General features: G+C 51.7%; 1 protein-coding gene across 4 annotated transcripts; it reads right to left on the bottom strand.

Moving 5' to 3' along the window:
- Positions 1 to 1,151: 1,151 nt before the first annotated feature.
- VPS33B (VPS33B late endosome and lysosome associated) lies at positions 1,152 to 18,932 on the bottom strand. Of its 4 annotated transcripts, XM_049614307.1 has the most exons (24): positions 18,610 to 18,932; positions 18,242 to 18,484; positions 16,853 to 16,933; positions 16,431 to 16,492; positions 15,294 to 15,343; positions 14,537 to 14,604; positions 10,167 to 10,212; positions 9,061 to 9,155; positions 8,677 to 8,781; positions 8,173 to 8,269; positions 7,874 to 7,951; positions 7,598 to 7,671; positions 7,233 to 7,319; positions 6,952 to 7,042; positions 6,258 to 6,332; positions 5,916 to 5,980; positions 5,739 to 5,793; positions 4,445 to 4,491; positions 3,804 to 3,936; positions 3,136 to 3,209; positions 2,276 to 2,377; positions 2,007 to 2,082; positions 1,801 to 1,917; positions 1,152 to 1,527 (listed from the first exon to the last, which is right to left on the bottom strand). In XM_049614307.1, the coding sequence occupies exons 2-24, from the start codon at positions 18,335 to 18,337 to the stop codon at positions 1,448 to 1,450; spliced, it is 1,854 nt and encodes a 617-aa protein (XP_049470264.1). In that variant the 5' UTR covers positions 18,338 to 18,484; positions 18,610 to 18,932; the 3' UTR covers positions 1,152 to 1,447. The 4 variants fall into 4 exon arrangements, with proteins under 4 accessions (XP_049470264.1, XP_049470262.1, XP_049470266.1 ...); XM_049614305.1 differs by lacking the exon at positions 18,610 to 18,932 and having other exon boundaries at positions 18,242 to 18,595; XM_049614309.1 differs by lacking the exon at positions 18,610 to 18,932 and having other exon boundaries at positions 16,853 to 17,007; positions 18,242 to 18,319.
- Between the last annotated feature and the right edge of the window lie 1,288 nt (positions 18,933 to 20,220).

Raw genomic sequence — 20,220 nt, 5'->3', positions numbered from 1 at the left:
TGGATGACAACAAAGGATGGAGAGGGGATAGGCAGAGAGATGTAATCCAAGAAGACAGAAGGACAATCTAGGAGACCACAGGAGGACAACAAAAGAGCATCATGGAAGCTGAACGGGAGAAAGGAAAGGCAGTTATCAGTGAGGTTAAGTTAGAGGAGGACCGAAAAGAGGCTCACAGATGTGGTTACAGTTCACAATTTTTAAATGCTGAGCCTGGCTGGCTCAGTCGGTTAAGTGTCTGACTCTTGATTTCGGTTCAGGTCATGATCTCAACACGAGATCAAGCCCCGCATCGGGCTCTGCACTAACAGCAAGGAGCCTGCTTGAGATTCTCTCTCTCTCCCCTTCTCTCTCCCCTGCTCACGAGTGTGTGCTCTCTCTCTCTCTCTCTCTCTCTCAAAGTAAATAAATAAACCTTTAAAAAAAAAAAAGGTCAAGGGAGAGAAAGGCCACTAAAATCATCAATTGGGGAGCACTGCTGACCTTTTTAGGAGCACCGTTTGCCAATGCCTAATACTGCTCTAACAGGACATGAGCCTTTCATTCTGTAATAAAAGACAAATGCTTAAAAGTGAAGTGCCTTCTTAGGTTAAAACAGTAATGGACACATTTTTTTCTAAAAGGATAATGAATCACAAGAAGTGCCTGGCTGGCTCAGTTGGTGGAGCACGCAACTCTTGATCTTGGGGTCATGAGTCTGAGCCCTGCGTTGGATGAAGTTTTACGGAAGGAAGGAAGGAAGGAACGAACGAACAAACGAACAGAAAGAGAAAGAAAGAAAGAAAGAAAGAAAGAAAGAAAGAAAGAAAGAAAGAAAGGAAAAGGAAGGAAAGAAAGAAAGAAAGAAAGAAAAGAAAGGAAGGAAGGAAGGAAGGAAGGAAGGAAGATGGAGAGAGGAGGGAAGGAGGAAAAAGGAAGAAAGAATAATGAATTATAGATTTTTAGAATTGGAAGGGTGCTTACTGATCACCTATCTAATCCATCCCCCTCATTTTAGGGTTGGGGAAACTCTGGTACAGGGTGAGTTTCGGGGAGCACCAGACCAGCCCCAGAACTCCTGCACAGTCCAGGCCACAGAACACACGAACCCCCAGTGGAAGGCGCCCCTGTACTCCACGGAGCAGACAGAAGTGCATGGCAAGGACTAAACATGACATCTGAGAGCAGAGGTTTTATTTACAATGATACTCAAACAGGATTTAGCAAAAGGTACCTCTCCCTCCCCCTCTTTTCAGCACAAGCTGCACTTCATCAACAAAAAAGAAATTTCCTGGGGGCAGGAAGTGAACGCTCTGCTCAAGTAACTTTCTGCTAAAGCCCACACAAGTTCCGCGCTCCCCAGCTCTGAGTAGGGTGGTTGGTGGACACTACATTAGCAGCTGGGACCAATTCCTGCATCCCCTCGGGAACGTGTCCAGGGAAGACGTGGACAGCGGCAGGGAGAACGTCAGGCTTTCACCTCACTCATGGCTTCCATGAGGCGAGCACTGTTTGTGACTGCCGTGGTCAGAAAAATGAACCTGTACCCTATGGAGTCAAAAGCACCGGCATCCGTGACTAAGAGCAGGTCGCGGGCCCCCAGCACCAGCCACGTCAAGCCCTCGGGTCCACGGTCCCGGCTGGATCAGACACAGACGCATCGGCGCCCCGGTCCCGCACACGACGACTTGCAGCACTCGGTGGAAAGGGCGCCCTGCTATCCGCCCACAGCCAGACCGGCGAGCGGTGCCGGGGCCAGTCGAGGAGCCTTCCTGAGCACTGCCCCTTGTCCCCCACATCCCACCTTCTGCTCCCTCTTACCTTTCTCTCTGCCCAGGAAGCGGAGGGCTGAGATCTCAGAGAACGTGCAGCCACCCAGGAACACCACCAAGATGAGGCGCAAGGACTCGCTGGACGCCTTGTCTTCCTTGGTCACGTCTGCGAAGATCAGAGCAGACGCTCGCGTGCGGCGCGGTGCCCGCCCCCACCCGCTGCCGGCGCCCGCCCCGCCGGTCAATGCCACACACCTGTGAACGCCAGCTCGCTGCAGTTGAGCAGCCTCAGCACCTCGTCCAGACCCTGCCAGCTCCGCCGCTCCAGCACCTGGGGGGGAGGGGGAGGGGGCACGGGCGCCGCTTTCAAGCCCGAGACAGTGTCAGGCCTGGGAAAGGAGGGAGGCGGCAGGCGACCGTCGCCTCTCTTGTTAGTTACGGGGGCGGCTAACAGTCGGGACAGGCCAGGCGGCCAGAGAAAGCAGAGCGCGGAGTATGAACGGGAGCGGGTCGCCTTTCCTCACCTGCTCAATGACTCGGCAGCTGAGGGGCACGTAAGCGCCACTGAAGACATACGCCATGTCCCGCGGCACTTTCAGGTCATACTCGCCATCCACACGTGGGATCTAAGGGGTAAAGGGGACTATGTGAGGCGTGTGACAACTCATCCCTCCAGCCCTTTATGCAGTCAGGGAAAAGTAGCATATCCCCCAAAACAGTTCTTATTTCAACTAAAGGCAAAACTGGCAAAATCCCTATTAAAAAAAAGAAAAAAGACTCCATAACCACAGATTAAAGCTTTTGTTCAGTATCCACTGATTCCCTTGAATGAGCTCTCCACGTTCCCTGTGAAGGGCTGAAAAGAAAGATGCCCCTTTGCTGATTTCTTGGTGACATGGGACAGGTCTGTCACTGACGTGGCACTCAGCCTATCCTCTGGCATTGGCGGGTGCTTGTTACATGTTTATTAAGTAAATGAATCTTTGTGTCTTGTCTCGTTACTTTTTAATTTTTTCAATGTTTATTTTTGAGATAAAGAGAAACACACACAGAGTGGGAGCGGGCGAAGGGCAGAGAGCGAGAGACGGAGACACAGAATCTGAAGCAGGCTCCAGGCTCTGAGCTGTCAGTACACAGCCCGACACGGGGCTCGAACTCACGAACTGTGAGATCATGACCTGAGCTGAAGTCAGACGCTTAACCGACTGAGCCACCCCAGTGCCCTGTGCCTTGCTTGTCTCATTATTAAATTAAGCTCATGCTGTAACGCTACTGAACAGAAGGATCTTTGTAAGAACAAAACAACAGAGAGGTTTGTGTGAATTCAAAGCACTCCACAAAGGACCGGACCCACGGCTGCCCCGTCTGTCCTGATCCTACGTACCAAATTCAGCTTCTTACTGATGGCACGAAAATTGCTCCTCTTGGCCAGAGAACTGAAGGCATCAGTAATCTTCCCTGGGAAGGAAATCTGTGCTGGATTTCATTTAAGGTCTACAGGGTCATGACATCACCACAGGTGAAAGCACTCAGGAAATGGCAAACGGCGGGACCGCTCACGTCTCAAGACTCTCCTCAAAGCCATTCACCTAGAATTCCCTAGACCCGATCAAGACATCACCACCCTTCTCCCCAGCACGGTCTCCCTCCTCCTACAGGGTGCCAACTATCTACTAAGCGCAATCCGCAGGGTGAACCTCGCTTACTGGCTAAGTGTGTGGGCCTTGGAGTCAAACTGACCTGGGCTCAAATCTGAGTTACTGAGGGATGTTGAACAAGTCCCATAACCTCTCTACGCCTGTTGCCTTACCTATAAAATGGAGATTATGAACTTACTTTGTGAGGATTGACAAACTGTTACCTAAAGGTCTTAGTACTCAGTAAGTGGACAATACGTGGAGCCTGCTCGCGGGGGAAGCAGCGGTAATGACCGTGAGAGTGAAGAATCCCGTTCTCCTTCCCCAGCTCATTCTCTCCCTCCCGGGGTGCTCTGCCTGTTGTGAGAAGAGGGGACTCGGGCCAAGGAAGGGGCTGCCCGTGCCCTGTGCTCACCTGCAGCCTTGTCCGTCACCAGCTTGCTCACTTTACTCTCCACGGCCGTGAGGGTGTCCCCGGGGGCCTGCTCCGTCAGGAGCCCCGCTCGCCGCAGATTGGAGAAGGTTAGCAGGTGCTCGGGGCCATAGCTCTGAAGAAAATGCAATTCAGCCACTTACTGAGCACCCGCCACACCGTATCACATTGGGTGATATGGAGGTGCGGGACAGAAGGGTCATGTATTCTGTGCCCTGAAGAAATAACCAAACAGCAAACAAAAAAGAAAAAAAAAAGCACGGAACTGAGAGAGAACAGAGAAGGCCACTGATGTAAGGGTGGTGGGAAGGGCTTCACAGATGAGGTAAGACTGGAGAAAGACCTAGAAGTGAGGGAGAGTCCCAGGGGTGAGAACTCAGCTCTATGGCCCTAGTTCTCCCAGCACTGGCCATCCACCAAGAGAACCGAGAGTGGGAGAGACAAGGGCGTGGGAGGGTCTCCACGTGCTGAAAGGTGACCGTCCTGAGACGCTCTAAGAGGGAGGCGGACGGGGAACAAAATGGGGACACAGACAGGAAAGGGGCCATTTCTTCTGTGTCTTTTAGGAACGTCCCATGACCTCCCTCCACCAAGTTCCCCCGAGTGCATTCTCCTGGCCTTACCTGCAGATACTGTGTTTTCAGAGATCGGTAATCCTTGGGAATCAAACCTGGTAAGGAAGAGGAGACAGGCTCCTGCAAACACCAGCTGAAGTGTCCTGAAATCTACAGTCAGACCACCCACCCACCCACCCAACCATCCTCTTGCTGCCAAAAAAACCCTTAATCAGGAGGAAAGGAATCGGTAAATGTTAACCTTGCATCCTATCCAGCCGATTCTAAACTGACTCTTAAATTTAAGTTTGTTCAGTGAGAGACAGAGCCTGGATCTGAGAGTTCGAAGGCAGAGTCCTGCCTGAGCCACCAGGGCGCCGAGGGAGGGACACGGGGAAGCGGGGAAGCGGGCTGCTCCCAGCAGGGGTGTCGGAGGGATGCGGCAGGAGGGGGAGGGGCTCCTGCGCGTTTCTTCCTGCCCTTGGGCCAGCGCTACTGCGAATCACTTTACCGCTACTGAGGAATAGGACAGATGTTCAGATGAAGTCCAAAAGTGCAGCCTGCCATGCTTTCCTCCAGGGAGGTAGGGAGAATGGGCTTGCGACTCTGATAGTCAAAGGAGATGTAGAATAAGCCGACCACTCCTCGGGGCGGAAAGCAGCCTTGAAGACTAGTCCCCACCTGGACGGCTTCCGCCGTACACACGAGTTGCCGTAAAGGGTGACGGGAGTGGAAGGTGCCTCCGGCCGCGGATGAGTAAGTCACGGGGAAGAATGGCACAGCACGGGGAATAGTCACTGGCACTGTAACAGCGCTGTGTGGTGACAGGCGGTAGCTGCCCTTGTAGGGAGCCCAGCGTCACGCGCACGGTGCCGCACACCTGAAACTAACGTGACATCGTGTGCCAACTATACTTCCCGCTGAAAAAAAAGCAGGCGAAGAGGCTGCATAAGCAGGTTAAAAGGTCTGCCACAAAAGGTCGCAGGATCTGAGCTTTTGGAAATGTTTGTGCAATTCCAAGAGGCTGTCCCCTTTTCCTGGACTGTATCTTCATTAGGAAACCTCGTTGAAGGCAGGAGGCCAGATGGAATAAATGCCACACTGCGCTAAGCCTCTGCGGTCCTACGATGTGATGGGGCCTGTTCTGGGGGCTTGGCTGTGGTCCTGCTTAGGGTCGGGATGATAAATTAGGACCTGGGGTGTCTCACTCAGAACAAAAACTGCTTTATTTTACGGGGGAAAGAATCCAAATTACTGGGAAACGTTCTGTCTGCTAGGACATTCGTCTCCGTCCTTCAAAATGATTTCTGCCATCCCTAAGGTACAGTTTTGCAATCTGGCGTCTTCGGTTCCAGGGGCTCACCATTCTCAGTGATGGACAAAAGGCACATGAGGCGAAGGCTCTCTATAGGCGACACCTACACGAGAAGAAAGAGTCAAAGACAGTTCAAGTTTCAGGACATACGTTCTCTCCCTTCCGCCCGCTGGAGGCCAACCCCACCGCGAAACACCGTTCCCGGAACCCCGGCCACCTGCTCACCTGCCGGTCTATGTGTTCTTCAATGTAGCTGGTGCTCTCCCGGATGTTGAAGCCCTCCAGCAGCGCTGTGAGTAAACACAGGGGAGCCTGTTACGGGGCTGGGGTGGGGGGGAAGGTAGCGGGGGGGGGGGTTGCCACCTGTGCTAACAGGTGTCTATCTCCCCATCTTTCTCCATCCTTGGGGTGGGTTAAGGACCCCCGGGGACTTCTAGCAGGGAGCAGCACTCCCCACAGCCAGCATCGGCTGAAAGGAGCCAGAAGGCATCTCTGCTGGGTGGGACGGGGCTGGGAGCAAGGGAAGCCTCAGCAGGGGCAGGAGCCCAGCAGGACCGCCGCCGCTACCGTGCTCGGTCTTGATGAGCTCCTGGAAGTCCTGTTTGGTCTTCTTCTTCATGATGGATTCACAGGCCCCGATATCTACAGATAGGACAAAAAGCGAGCTGACATACTCCTGGTTCTAGAAGGATGTGCCTTTATGTCCAGAAGAATAAAAACTTCTTACTGGCCATGTTGGAGACAGTTACGTGATTACGTGAGAGAGTGCGTATAAATTAGTTAGAATGAGGGGCGCCTGGGTGGCGCAGTCGGTTAAGCGTCCGACTTCAGCCAGGTCACGATCTCGCGGTCTGTGAGTTCGAGCCCCGCATCAGGCTCTGGGCTGATGGCTCGGAGCCTGGAGCCTGTTTCCGATTCTGTGTCTCCCTCTCTCTCTGCCCCTCCCCCGTTCATGCTCTGTCTCTCTCTGTCCCAAAAATAAATAAAAAAAAACGTTGAAAAAAAAAAAAATTAGTTAGAATGATACCTGGCGCTTCAACTATGTAATAAAATTATCTAACGTTGTAATCGTTACTGCCGTTAAACCTATAGGAGTATACAAAACAAACGAACAAACAAACAAAACTTCTTAAGGCAAAATGCAGAAGCCCCTCTTCCCATGTCAGACCAAGCAAGATCACTGTGTGCTGGGTGAACAGAGAGCTCCTCTCTTGGGAGAGATCTCTGAGGCATCCCTTGGCCCTCCCCTCATGAAACCTACGGACGCTCAGCAGGCGGTGCTCCTGTTTCAGTCCCTTGAGCTCCTGGGACACGAAGTTCTTCATCTGCTTGATGTCCATGCCTCTCCGGCGCTGGCAGAAGATCCCCTAACGTCAGCCTCTCCCGGCCCTCAGACGTGAGCAGCCACCCCCCTCCCCCGGATCCCCCCGATGCAAGAGGAAAGACAGGGGGCTGTCGTCGTATCAGAAGGGAGCCGAAGGGCAGCAGCCTTGGGAAGCCACTGGGGAAACAGAACAGAGGAACCCCGGCCTAGAGCCTCACGTCATACTGAGCCTGTAAGTTCCGGGCCTTCTGGCTCAAAAAGCCAAAGACGTTGGAGAAGTGTTCATTACGAATCTCATTAAACACCTGCAAGGGGAACAAGATGGCAACGACTTACCAGAGAGACACCTAACCAGCGCCTCCTCCCTGAGCAGTGTGATGAGCGCACGAGAGCAGCGCCCAGCTGTTCTAGCAAGATCACGGAGAAAGCTGAGCTGATCTCCTAAGTGTGTGTCAAATACCAGCTCCGTGCTCGGGGTGTGCTCGCTCCCGGTGGGGAATCCCTCTCCCACAGGCTCAGCCTCCCCTCCCAGAGCCGGGGCCCACGCCCCGGGCAAGCCCACAGCCAGCTCCCATCCCCTCACCTTGTCCTCGGCATTGAGTAGCACCTTTAAGCTCCTGTCAGAGGATGTGACTTCTGGGCCAAAATCGACACTCCCTTTGAGAGCAGAGGGAGCAGCTATGAGGACCTCTGCTGAGGCCTTCTTTCTCCTATCCTTTCCTGAACTGCCATTAAAAGTCCCTGAACTATCTGGAAGCTAGCAGTCGGCTCTGAGTCTGGGGCTCTCCCACCAGCCCTGCCCCACGCAACAGGCCCCGGCCGCCGAGCACCACCTCCATCTTGCCGGGATGCCACTCACCACACTTGATGCGGAACGTGTCATCCACCAGGCCCTCGTAAACCACCTGGGAGCAAAGTGCCGTCACAAAGTCCACGTCTGAAATGAGATCCCCACCCATGAGGGTCCTCCCGGACCTATACGTCTACCCAGTTCACTCCGCGTCAGCTCCCGTGCCTCCAGAGGGCCCAAGTGCCACGCTCCCCATCAACGATGGCATTCACAACCCCAACCTGAGGATCCCATCTGGGCCGCCACGTTCGCCATATCCTCACGTCTCCGAGGGTCCAAAGACAACAGGAGTGCTGAGTATAACGTACCTCTGTCCAGTAGGAAGATGTGTCCAATTTCTGGCCTTCGGCCCTTGGTTTCGCCATCCTCCTCCTCTTCCAGTGTCCTCCACAATTCATACGACATCTGCCAGGGACCAGGAAATTCCCAGTCTTGTGTCCTGGTCCCTGTGACAGCCCGCACCTACTGAAGCCCTCTTTTCCACATGACACCTCTATTTGACCCCAGGAGGGAAACTGATTGTCAACAATACGAACTCCTGCACCCGCACCTGTTCCCACCCCTTGCCCCTCCCCATGCCCATAGAGGCATGTCCTTGGCCCCAAAGAAGACATGTAGGAGTGTTACCCCTGAGGCCCTGGCCCTGGCCTTTCTGTTAGCCACACAAGTCCTCCTCTCTGAGGATCTATTCCAGAACAAGAAAAGCAAGCTAAAGAATATACCTCTTATCACACATGCCCATGGGCAGTCCTTGGTGGGTAGAGAACGGGTGGAATGGGGGCTATCGGGACAAGATTGCTGCCAGTGCCCACCTTGGCACATCTGCCAATTCCGTAGCAGTTAGGGAAGGGTCCGTACAGAGTGCTGAGGAGGTGTAAGGCCTGCGCCACGGTGTTGATCCAACGCTGATCTCCCTCCTGCAGGGGCCATATGGGCCACAAAGATATGGGCCAAGCCAGCAGACCCATCTGGAGAGGGGCTAGGGCAGGAAGGCAGGGTGTGGGGACTGCTTCAAAGCTTTCATTCTGATTGGCCCCAGTGCAAGTCCTGCGGACATCAACCAGTAGCATTTGATCTAGAAACCAGTATCTCGAGTTGGAGGAAGGTTCCATCAGTATTTCCGGCCCACTGTAGCCCACTGGACTCCATGTTTGTCCCCACCTGTCAATGCCAAGACCCAAGGACCCTGCACTTACCAGGAAGTAGTCCCTGAAAAATTCTGGGAGCTCCATGCTCAACAGATCCACATCAAGAGGTAGCAGAGAAAAGGCCCATTCGTCACAGCTCACATCTGCGGGTACAGACGGCGTGAGTCTCCCTGCCGAAGGCACGGGGCTCCGTGCTCAGAAGGTCGGTCCCCAGTCGTGCCGAAATATCGGAGCACCTGCCACATGCCCAGCATGACACGAAGCACGGGACACCCAAAGATAAGTTTAAGACAGAGTCTGTGCCCTGAAGGAGTTCACGGTCCGATAACAAAAGGAGACCCGTATGCCACAGCCACGCCATGTGGTAAGGGGTGTGTGTGTGTTAGGGCACCAACAAAAGTGCTGAGGAAACCTCACTCCCTAGTGGACAAACACTGACAGGAAGCCACGCAGGCGCAGGCACTGGGGCACTGGGGGTACTGTGGTGAACGGAACGGACAAGCTCCCCATCTTCCGCGAGAGAACCTCAATCTAGCGGAAACGCACCAGACACATCTCATCACGGCTGTGCCCCACGGAGCTAGAAGAGGAATCCAGGAGCACAAACGTTCAGGGATCGAACCTCAACTATAGGGGGCATGGAAGAGTATAGGGGTGCCGGGGCAGAGGAAAGACAAGCGACATTTAAGCTTAGAATTTGAGTAAAATTTGGGTATGGAAAAAAAAAAAAGCTGAGGGTGGAGAATATTCTAGGCAACGGGAACAGCATGTGTGAAGTGCCCAAGGCAGGAGGAAAGGAGGGAGCAGCCTGCGCGGTGAGGGGGAGGGGGGAGGGAGGGAGCAACCACAGGAGGCCGAGGAGGCCCCCGGGTCCTGGCACAGGCGGAGTTCGGAGTTCCAGCCAGGGGCACGGGGAGCACTGTGCCGGATGCAGAGGCAAGCGGAATGGAGGGCGCGCTCTCCCTGTGGGAAGGAGTCTCGGAAGGTAGGAACGGCGGCACCTGGCATCCCCTTCGGCCCTCCCTTTAGGGCCCTCTCCGGCCCCCACTCGTCGGGAGCCTCCCCTCCTCCCAGGCCCACAGGCAGACACGGGGAGCCAGCGATCATTCCCTTCTTCGTGCTCCCCGTTTCCACTCACAGTGGCCTTCTCTCACCTCCATAGACTCCCTCTTCCTCCAGCACCATCTCACACGCGTGAAACTGAAAGACAAGAGGCAGTGGCTGGTGACCGCCGCCTTCTCTGCGCTTCCGTCTCTGGAGCTCCACCGTCGCTGCTGAGGACAATACCTACTGAACCCAGCACCCACAAGGGAACGTGGACTCGGACGGCCAGGGAGGACCACTGGGACCGTCTGGCCCAGGGCTTTGTTTCCCTCTCATCCCCTTTATTTATGTATTCAGTCCAGTGCTCCTCTCTCCCCGAGAAACTGGAAAACTGCACCAAGGAGAAGGTATTTCAGCTGTCACCGAAGGGGGAGTCCCGAAGACAGACGTGCGAGGGAGGGCACGACCGCGCCTCGGAGGAAAGGGGTGGTGGCATGGAGAGGCTGGTCAGCGCATGTCCAGGGGACCCCTGGAGTCACTGAGAGGGGTCTGGGGATCCAGGCCGGGAGTCAACGGCACAGGGTGTTTAAAGTAAGTGGTGTGTGAGAGAGAAGAGAACAGGGAGGGGCACGAGAGCTACGGGGAGGATTGTAGGGAACACCGAAATTAAAAGGGCGCACCGTGCGAGACCTGGAGAGAAGACAAGGATGGCATGGAGGGGGGAGCAGGGGACGCAGCACCTCTAAAGGCAGGACGGTCAGAGTCTCAGGAAGAATGGGCAACAGTGTCAGTGCTGGAGACATTAGGACGCGCGTGAACCAGGCATCACTGGATTTGACAACAGAGCCCTGGGAGGACTCGGCTTAAAGACCGAGGTGGGCGTGAGGGTGCGGGAGCAGCGGCGGCAAGACCTCTTCACAGAAGTATGGACGCAACAGGAGGCAGAGCCCCTGACAGGGAGAAGACACGAAGCAGGGAGGATCATCTAGAAGACACAGACACGGGGGCGCCTGGGGGGCTCAGTCGGTGAAGCGTCCGACTTCGGCTAAGGTCGTGATCTGGCAGTCCGTGGGTTCGAGCCCCACGTCGGGCCCTGTGCTGACAGCTCGGAGCCTGGAGCCTGCTTCTGATTCTGTGTCTCCCTCTCTCTCTGCCCCTCCCCTGCTTGCACTTTGTCTCTCTCTCAAAAATAAACACTAAAAAAAAGTAGAGAAAAAAAAAAAAAAGAAAAAGTGGCAGACATGGTTGAAGACAGAGAAAGGTCTACCTAACAAAGCAAGAGGGTAGAGAAGGAGCATGGATGCAGGGCTAAGAACACAGGTGAACCAGCTGATCAGGGAGGGGAAGAGGCCAGAGTCACTTCCTCCTTTGAGACCAGTGGGAAGAAGGCAAAATAATTAGAGGCAATGAGGAGAACAGTGAAGCATATCATCTGATACTGACGATGATGGTACCAATGTACGTTAAGCATTTTACACGTGCTAGGCATTGTCCTTAGCGTTTTATAAAGATTACCTCTCACAATCCTAGACTGACTCTACAAGATGTGGAAGATTAATGCTACGTGTCCCTTATTTTACTTTACACAGAAAAATCCTATTCATCCCTCACTTATTTCTTTTTCTTTTTTAAAAAAATGCTTATTTATTTTGAGAGAGAGCAGGGGAGGGACAGAGAGAGAAGAGAGAGAGTCCCAAGCAGGCTGCACAACGTCAGTGCAGAGCCCGACGTGGGGCTCGAACTCACTTACTGCAAGACCATGACCTGAGCCGAAACCAAGAATTGGAGGCCTAACCGACGGAGCCACCCAGGTGTCCCTTTCTTTCTTTTCTTTTCTTTTTTTTTTAAAGTAGACTCTGGGGCACCTGGGTGGCTCAGTTGGTTAAACGACTGACTTCGGCTCAAGTCATGATCTTGAAGCAGTTACTGAGTTTGAGCCCTGCGTGGGGCCCTGTGCTGATAGCTCAGAGCTTGGAGCCTACTTTGGATTCTGTGTCTCCTTTTCTCTCTGCCCCTCCCCCATTCTCGCCCTCTCTCTCTCTCTCAAAAATAAACATTAGAAAAAATTTTTTAAGAAAAATAAAAAATAAAGGAGGCTCTACACCCAACGTGGGGCTTGAACTCACAACCCCGAGATCAAGAGTCATGTGCTCTATGGACTGAGACAGCCAGGTGCCTCATCCCTCACTCATTTCTGTCAGTAAAACTGAAACTGTAGGCCTACTTTTAGGGCTGAGAGTTCCAGAGCCCAGATCGACAACTGCCAATCTTCATAATTAAGAAGAGGAGTCTCGGGAAGAGAGAGAGATAACCTCTTTGCTATGGCTACTGAGAAAGAGGTGGTTCAGTGACAGAAAATTCGGTCAAAGAACCTGATTAGTTAGGATGTGAGATGGAGAAGATTCACTGAAATACCGATTTTGTTTTCCTGTATAAGAGGGAGGCTTGTAGGATTATTTGAAACTATTACCAACTTTACCCATTACCCAAACTATTACCAACTATCCCATTTAAACAAATCTGTCCTTGGAAGTACACTTTGAAAAAAGGGGTTTTGTAAGACTCCAAAAACTGGAATTTACTGCCACAGCTCCTTTAGTAACATTAAAAAGTAACCTGTAACTCCGAACAGTTATCATAGTCAATAATTTCTTGCCCTGGTAATGATGTTATACTTGAAATATTTGTATTTCTAAACAGAATAAACAGCCATTAAGACTCTTCTACAAATTTTCAAATGATCTTCAATGGAAGATCACTGACTCTTTCTTCTTCTTCCTTTCACATAAGAAAACAATATAAGCCTGTGATTTCACAACAAAAGTTGAAAGCCATTTAAATCAAGCGAGGTAACTTACTTGCCATTTGCAATGACATGGATGGATCTAAAAAGTGTTAATGCTAAGAGAAATAAGTCGGTCAAAGAAAGACAAATATCTGATTTCAATCATATGTGGAATTTTTTTAAGTTTATTTATTTTGAGAGAGAGAGAGAGAGAGAGAGAGCGCGCACCCGGGAGGGGCAGACAGAGACAGAGAGAGAATCCCAAGCAGGCTCCACACTGTCAGTGCAGAGCCCGATGTGGGGCTCAATCTCACAACCAGGGGATCAAGACCTGAGCTGAAATCAAGAGTCGGACGCTTACCCGACTGAGCCACCCAGGCGCCCCTCACTTGTGGAATTTAACAAACGAATGAGCAAAGGGAAAACAAAAGAGAGAGAGACATGAACCGAGAAACACTCTTAACTACAGACGACACGCTGATGGTCATCAGATGGGAGATGCGTGAGGGCATGGGGGGAACAGGTGATGGGGAGTAAGGAGGGCGCTTGCGACGAGCACAGGGTGATGTATGGAACTGGTGACTCACTGCCTTACACACCGAAAACTAATTACGCTGTATGTTAACTATACTGAAATTAAAATAACAAAAAGTGAAAATGCTCAGCCCTGTTATAAAAAAGAGAGGTAAGTACTACTATCAACTCCATCTCATAGATGAGAAAACTGGGACACAGAGCACTGAGGAACCCCATCCAAGATCACACAGTTAACCAGAGCTAAGCAAGGATTCACAGCCACTCTGGCTTTATTAGTCTTAGCTACCGCTTCCATTTTCTCTAGTTTTTGGGGGAAAATTGAAAAAGAATAAACCCCTGTCCTTTCAACCTTAATTTCCATCTGCTCTACATGCGACATGCACTATTTGGTTCAGCTTTATAGGCCTAGGGCAGGCAGTGCAAAGACCTGGTACATCATTCCTTCTCATCAGTAAGACGGAGGATGTACCCATGATGCACCTTGCTGACGTGGCGGTGAGAGCGGAGTTGGATGGACTCAGGGAACGGAGGAGCCACGGCAGGTCACCAAACACTACAAGTACTGAGCTAAAAAGGATGGAAGGGACCTAGCCTGGTCGTGCTAACTCCTGTGGGACCGTGGGCCTTACTTCCCTCTGCTGCTCAAAGCTGGGGTGGAGTTCAATGGTCTCTAAGGTTCCTTTCTCGTGTAAGAAAAGGCTTTTCCAAAGTATATCGGTATAGTTCTAGTAACCCAGAGGCAGCTGGCCACATGCCTTGGATGAGCATGACGGGGGGCACGGGGGGGGGGGGGGGGGGGGGAGGGTAATGATTTATTGTATTTATTATTGAAGGGATAGAAGAAGAAAGTCACTGAAACCATAATACAGTGCACCTTACTGTACAGAAATTTGTGTGAGAAGGGATACACAGCAGGTTCTACTTCACAAGAAGTCTACGTAGAGGCCACCTCTCACAATTCCACAGTCCTTAACTGGGGCAGTTTGATGACAGACCCTCCGCTAAACGGTAAGGACCATGTCAATGACAAGACCAGGACGGGTATTTTGTTCAGTCACATAGTTTGCTTCGCAGGAGATACAGCTATTGGGCCCCGGCCCCTTCCCAGCCTTCCATCTCGATCTACCTTCTCCTATTCCCACCAGCACCCAGACTGACCTTCTGAGGGCTGAAGATCACTTTGTATTTCCGAATTCGGCCAGCCAACTTGTCAGCATTGACGAGACCTACAGACACAAGGAACGCAATCCAGAAAGCCACGGGCCATTTGTTAGACTAGAAGCAAGGAAGCGGAAAGCCTCTACAAGTGGTACGGCCAACTCGAAACATCTTTTCTTTTTAAAGTGGGGTTTTTTGGGCGCCTGGGTGGCGCAGTCGGTTAGGCGTCCGACTTCGGCTCAGGTCACGATCTCGCGGTCCGCGAGTTCGAGCCCCGCGTCGGGCTCTGGGCTGATGGCTCAGAGCCTGGAGCCTGCTTCGGATTCTGTGTCTCCCTCTCTCTCTGCCCCTCCCCCGTTCATGCTCTGTCTCTCTCTGTCCCAAAAATAAATAGACGTTGAAAAAAAAATTTAAAAAAATAAATAAATAAATAAATAAAATAAAGTGGGTTTTTTTTTAAGCTTATTTATTTAGACAGAGACAGAGAGAGACAGGGCAAGTGGGGGAGGGGCAAAGAGAGAGAGAGGGAGAGAGAATCCGAAGCAGGCTCCGCACTGTCAGCCCAAAGCCCGACATGGGGCTCGAACCCATGGAACACATGATCACCACCTGAGCTAAAGTCAGACGCTTAACCGAATGCACCACCCAGGCGCCCCTCGAACCATCTTTTCTTTTAAAGGGTCCTCACGGCCCAAGCCCTTAATCTCGGCCACTCCTTCCCAGGTCTTAGTTACACGCAGCACCATGGCACACTCACTGGCAACGTATCGCATGTTCTTGATGCGCGGTCTGACCAAGAAGCACAACCTGCGGGAGAGAAAGGGAAAAGAACCAGAAAGCCGCAGTGAAGGAAAGTCATGGAGGCGGTGATGGCAGCTTGGGAGAAACTGAAACGTGAACCCTCTCACCATCTGCTCGTCTTGCCGGGCCTACCGTTCTCAGCCGAGCCAAAGCTCGGCCAGGCTCCCCTGGCCTACTCCCTTCCGTACGACAGCTACACCGGCACTCGGGGTGGGGGTGGGGGGGCGCCAGGGGCTCCTGCTCTCCCATAATTTACAATCTACTGGGCAAAATGAGATGCACGTATGTATGGAGTATATTAATCAAGTGTTAAAAAATAACACAAGAAAGTATAGTGTTTTTCAAATTGGGGTATTTTCCTCTAAAGGAGGATAAATGTTACTTACGGGAGAAAAACAAACAAAATAAAAACCTAGGCCAGACAACAGGCTGCATGCGACCGAGTGCCAGGTGAACAGGACAGATACTAAACACCAGGGAAATGCGGAGGAGGAGAAAAGCCCCCAGGAATGGAAGGGCGACCCAGAGCTTCATGGAGCAGGTGGCACCGGGCTCTGAAGGCTGGGTGGTTTTCGCAGGAGCAGTGAGGGCAGGAGAGAACTGCACGCAGTGAATGGAGTGGCCCGGGGCAGGGGGCAAAGGCATAGCTGGGTGGCATGTGTGCGTGTGCGTGTGTGTGTGTCAAGTAGAGGCTTGAGGGGACAAGTGACAGACGAGGCTGGAAAGGCAGCATGAGCCGCGCTGCAGACAGCCTTGGAATCTGTGATGGTCAATCTGGACTTCACTCGGTAAGTAAGGGGAGCCTTGGAGGTTCCTGTGAGGAGCGTAGTGGAAATATTTTTGGACGATTAATCAGTCTGGCTTAGCGACGGCAGACTGGATTAGAGAGAGACGAGAACAAGGGAGGGAGAAAGTGCCGAAAGGGAGACCAGTCACGAGGCCACGGCATGACCTAGGCGTGAGTTGGTAGAAGTGAAGGGAGATGAACCAGAGCGCAAACATGGCGCCAGGCTCCAGCCAAGGCCGGACCGGGGGCAGACGTGCGGGGCCCTCCTCCAGCCTGGGGCCCGGACGGACTCTCCCAGACACTCACTGTTCACTGGAGCTGACGGCTGGCTTGTTCTCCACCTTGTACAGCTTGTCTACTTCATGTTGCTACAGAGAGAAGCCAACAAGGCCAAGGATGTAAGTGCTTGAAACCCAAAGCACGACACAAAGGGGACTGCAGTAAGGGCTCGTGTTCGTGGTACTTTCTAGGAATCAAACTGCCTCCCTGACAACCATCCCACCGAACTTTCCTCACGCTGGCAACAGAAAAATATAACAAAAAACCGAGATCAAACAATTCAAAAACAGTCCAAACAATAGCATCGATCCCCCTTCATCCACCCGATTCAGCTACCCTGTATTCACTAGTAGGGTAGTCACTCTTTGGTAATTTGTACTGCTCATCAAAAGCAAAACTGCTCAATGAGGAAAGAGGGGCCAGAGTCCACTGGGAAGAGGGGCAGGTACCTTCAAGATGGAGACATTGGCGATACGATCCAAAGGGCTCATGAGATCTGCCTCAATGAACAAGTCTTTTTTCCCCGGGAGCTGAAGGACACAGTATCTTGGGTCACTCACAGGTCCCACACGCTCCCTCAGCTGAGAGCCTGTCCAGCCATCCACTTAATAAAAGCACAGACCGAGCTGGGAGTGTGGGGGGCGCCATATCATCTACTCCAGCACCTTATTCATTGTCTATATCCACGCTGGACATTTCTTTATATATTCACCCCGTCTGTCTTCTCATTTCCTGTACCAGTGGAAAATTATTTCACCTTCTTTCCAAGGTTAAGGCCTGTCACTCAACACATATATATAAATATATACATTCATTAAGCACATGCCATTGCTTGATTCTTCACTACGGACTCATTGGAGACAGTGTTGAACAAAACAGATGTCCTCAAGGACCTTCTAATCTAGTGGGGAACATGGACATTAAACAAATAAATAAGCATGTAACCCATTACCACTATAGCAACAACCTTATTTTCCAAGTAAGACAAGATAAAAATCTCAAACTCAGCTTTGCTTCTCTCTCCGCCTACATGAACAATCAGTAGCTCTTTGAGTCTTCTTCCGCCCCGACTGAAAAACCATCACTTCCCTTCATTCCCACTGTCACCAATTTTGCCTCATCAATGGTCTCCCAGCTAGCGCTTCTCTTGTTGCCCATGTTACCCCACTCCACACATGGCTATGAGCCATCTTCAGGCATTGCTTCACGCAGTTAAGGGGGGAAAGAAAATCTTCAGTGGGTCCTAAAGCCTACTGCATAATTTCTGATTGCTCTCTTCCCTGTAAATGCCTGGTCCTTCCCTGATTCCTCAACTTTGCTCCTACCAACCAGTCTATCTGCCTGGAACACGCTCCTCCATTTCCAAGGAGAATAGGCTTATTCCTCACAATGCTAGAATCCTTGAAACTCCTGACCACTCCAACTAGAAATGGCTGCTCGTTCTGAATGCTTCTGACACTCTAGCTGTCACCCGTTTACCACGTGATATCACCTATGTGGTTAATTTGCGCTTCACAGGGCTCCTACTAGAGTAAATCCCTAACGACGAAGATGTCTTAACCATCTCTCCATCCCCGGTGATGCGGGGCACGACTGGTCTCCCTTGCCTCTAGGAAAAACGAGTGACTTTCATGAACTGTCCGTCAGGTCCCAAGCAGCTCTTACTGCCCTCTGGTTTTCCTCCCTAAATGCTTCATTTCTGGACCTGCTATAGAAACTCCAAGGACAATACCAAGGGCCTGGACCCAGACCAAGGGGACTCCGCAAGAAAGAATAACGCGCCCAGCGAGCGCTAAACTGTTGATGCGGAAAAGGCCCCAGGCGTGGCGGGCACTGACCTGCTCGAGCAGATAGATGAGCTGGTCTCGGGCCAGTCTCTTGAGCATGGAGAAGTCAGGTAGCTCTGGGGCGTCCAGCCGATGGGGAAAAGCCATGGCAGCGAAAACCGGAGCCGCAGGGTGGAAGGGGGACGCCCTCCGCTCGGAGAAAGTCGGCAGCAGCCCAGGCTAAGCGCAGGGCGGCGCTCCTTCGGGCTTGGGCACCGTTCGAAAGAGCCCCCCGAAGGGGCTCTCGCTCCTGCACTGGAATGAATGGCCACCTGTCGGTCAGACAGCCGCAGCGTCGGACACTCGTCCAGATCAGCAGCCCCGGGACCGACCCGCCCCTCCCCGGTCCACTCCCCCAGTCCCAGGATGCCGGTCTACACCCGCAGGTTTCTTTCGCGGCGTGCGGGAAGAACCCCGCCTCCTGCCAGAGAGCGAAGCGACTTCCTAGACCTCCCGGAAGTCCCGTGCGCTCGAGCAGCGCTTAGCGTATCGGGAAGGGGACGGCGTCCTGGAAGGGACAGTTCAAAACGCGAGAGCAACGGGCCAACGTTCCAGTCTCATATCTGGCCAGAGGGGAGGGTTCCTATCATAAAAGGATGACATCTTAAACTAATTTTTAAGGGTACACCCAATTCTCCCAGTTCGCGCAAGCGAGGGTTGGACACTTGCTAGATTTTGAGAACTTCGTAAAATGGGCGAGGCCGACTCGGAGTCCGGAGGGCACTGATCTCTGGGGATCTTGGCTGTCAGTCAAATCTATTCCACAAACTTGGCTGCCAACTGGGAGCGCTCTGGCTTCCCAGCTGCAGGAGGCAAGACGCGGAGAGATGGGATGCGGCGGAGAAAAGAAGGGGAACGCGTTAGGATTCAATGGAAGCTAAGTCCCGCCCCCTGTGACCTTTGGCTACCGGAGTATGGATAAGTATCCTTCTTGGGAAAACGGATAAATAAGCTGTGGCATATTCATACAATAAAAATAACGGAATAAATGAAAGAACCCAGATACAGGGTGGCATCTGTATGATGCCATTAATATACAGTTCTAGAACAGGATAACATAATCAGTGGTGGAAAATTTTTCAGAAGAGTGATTGGCTTTGGGGTAAGAATTGCCTGGGAAGAGGGGCGCCTGGGTGGTGCAGTCGGTTAAGCGTCTGACTTCAGCCAGGTCACGATCTCGCGGTCCGTGAGTTCGAGCCCCGCGTCAGGCTCTGGGCTGATGGCTCGGAGCCTGGAGCCTGTTTCCGATTCTGTGTCTCCCTCTCTCTCTGCCCCTCCCCCGTTCATGCTCTGTCTCTCTCTGTCCCAAAAATAAATAAAAAACGTTGAAAGAATTGCCTGGGAAGAGAAATTAGGGAATTTTCAGGGGTGATAGTAATCATCCATATCCGCCTTGTTTTTTTGTTTTGTTTTGTTTTTAAGCCATTGTAATGGACGGATCCGCTGAGAATACCTGCACTCACTAATCAATCATAACATCACATCCTCATCTCGTGGTGAGATACATAGAAGTACAAAGCATCACTCAGTACCAAAAATTGAATCTGATCAAGTCTCAAGATCCAACTACCAGTTGATAGGAAATATAGAGAGTAGTAGGGACATGATAATGGACATCCTAGGAATAAAATGAACTATATCCAAAACACAGGAAATACGTAAGGTAAATAACCCATAAAACAGTGAAGGGAATAAAGTGGAAGAAACCACTTCAGAATATGATACTCCCGGGACATAACCACATCATGCAATGTTGCAAAATGTGGACCTTGTCTGGATCCTAATCCCAAGAAATCAAACGTGGAAGTCATTTATGAAACAGTAAGAGAATATTATCGGGATGTTAGCTGATATTGAATACTAAAACTTTTAAGGTATAGTAATGGCTTATGTGTCTATGTTAAAAAGGAGTCCTAATCTCTTTGAAATACATATTAAAGTACTTACAGATGAAATAATATGAAGTCTAGGATTTGCTTTAAAATAAGCCA

The sequence above is a fragment of the Panthera uncia genome, assembly GCF_023721935.1.
Source record: "Panthera uncia isolate 11264 chromosome B3 unlocalized genomic scaffold, Puncia_PCG_1.0 HiC_scaffold_2, whole genome shotgun sequence".
Classification (NCBI taxonomy): Eukaryota; Metazoa; Chordata; class Mammalia; order Carnivora; family Felidae; genus Panthera; species Panthera uncia.
Note: the sequence above shows the minus strand (reverse complement) of the source record. Positions and strands in the feature narration are given on the sequence as shown.

Bases quoted from the DNA above. Each gene is read 5' to 3' on its own strand.
- VPS33B (XM_049614307.1), bottom strand. From the start codon at position 18,337: ATGGCTTTTCCCCATCGGCTGGACGCCCCAGAGCTACCTGACTTCTCC. The intron at 15,344-16,430 runs GTGAGTGTCTGG...TCTCTCCCGCAG, and splicing joins GCCGTCAGCTCCAGTGAACA to GTTGTGCTTCTTGGTCAGAC. The intron at 9,156-10,166 runs GTGAGAGAAGGC...CTGTACCCGCAG, and splicing joins GGAAGAGGGAGTCTATGGAG to ATGTGAGCTGTGACGAATGG.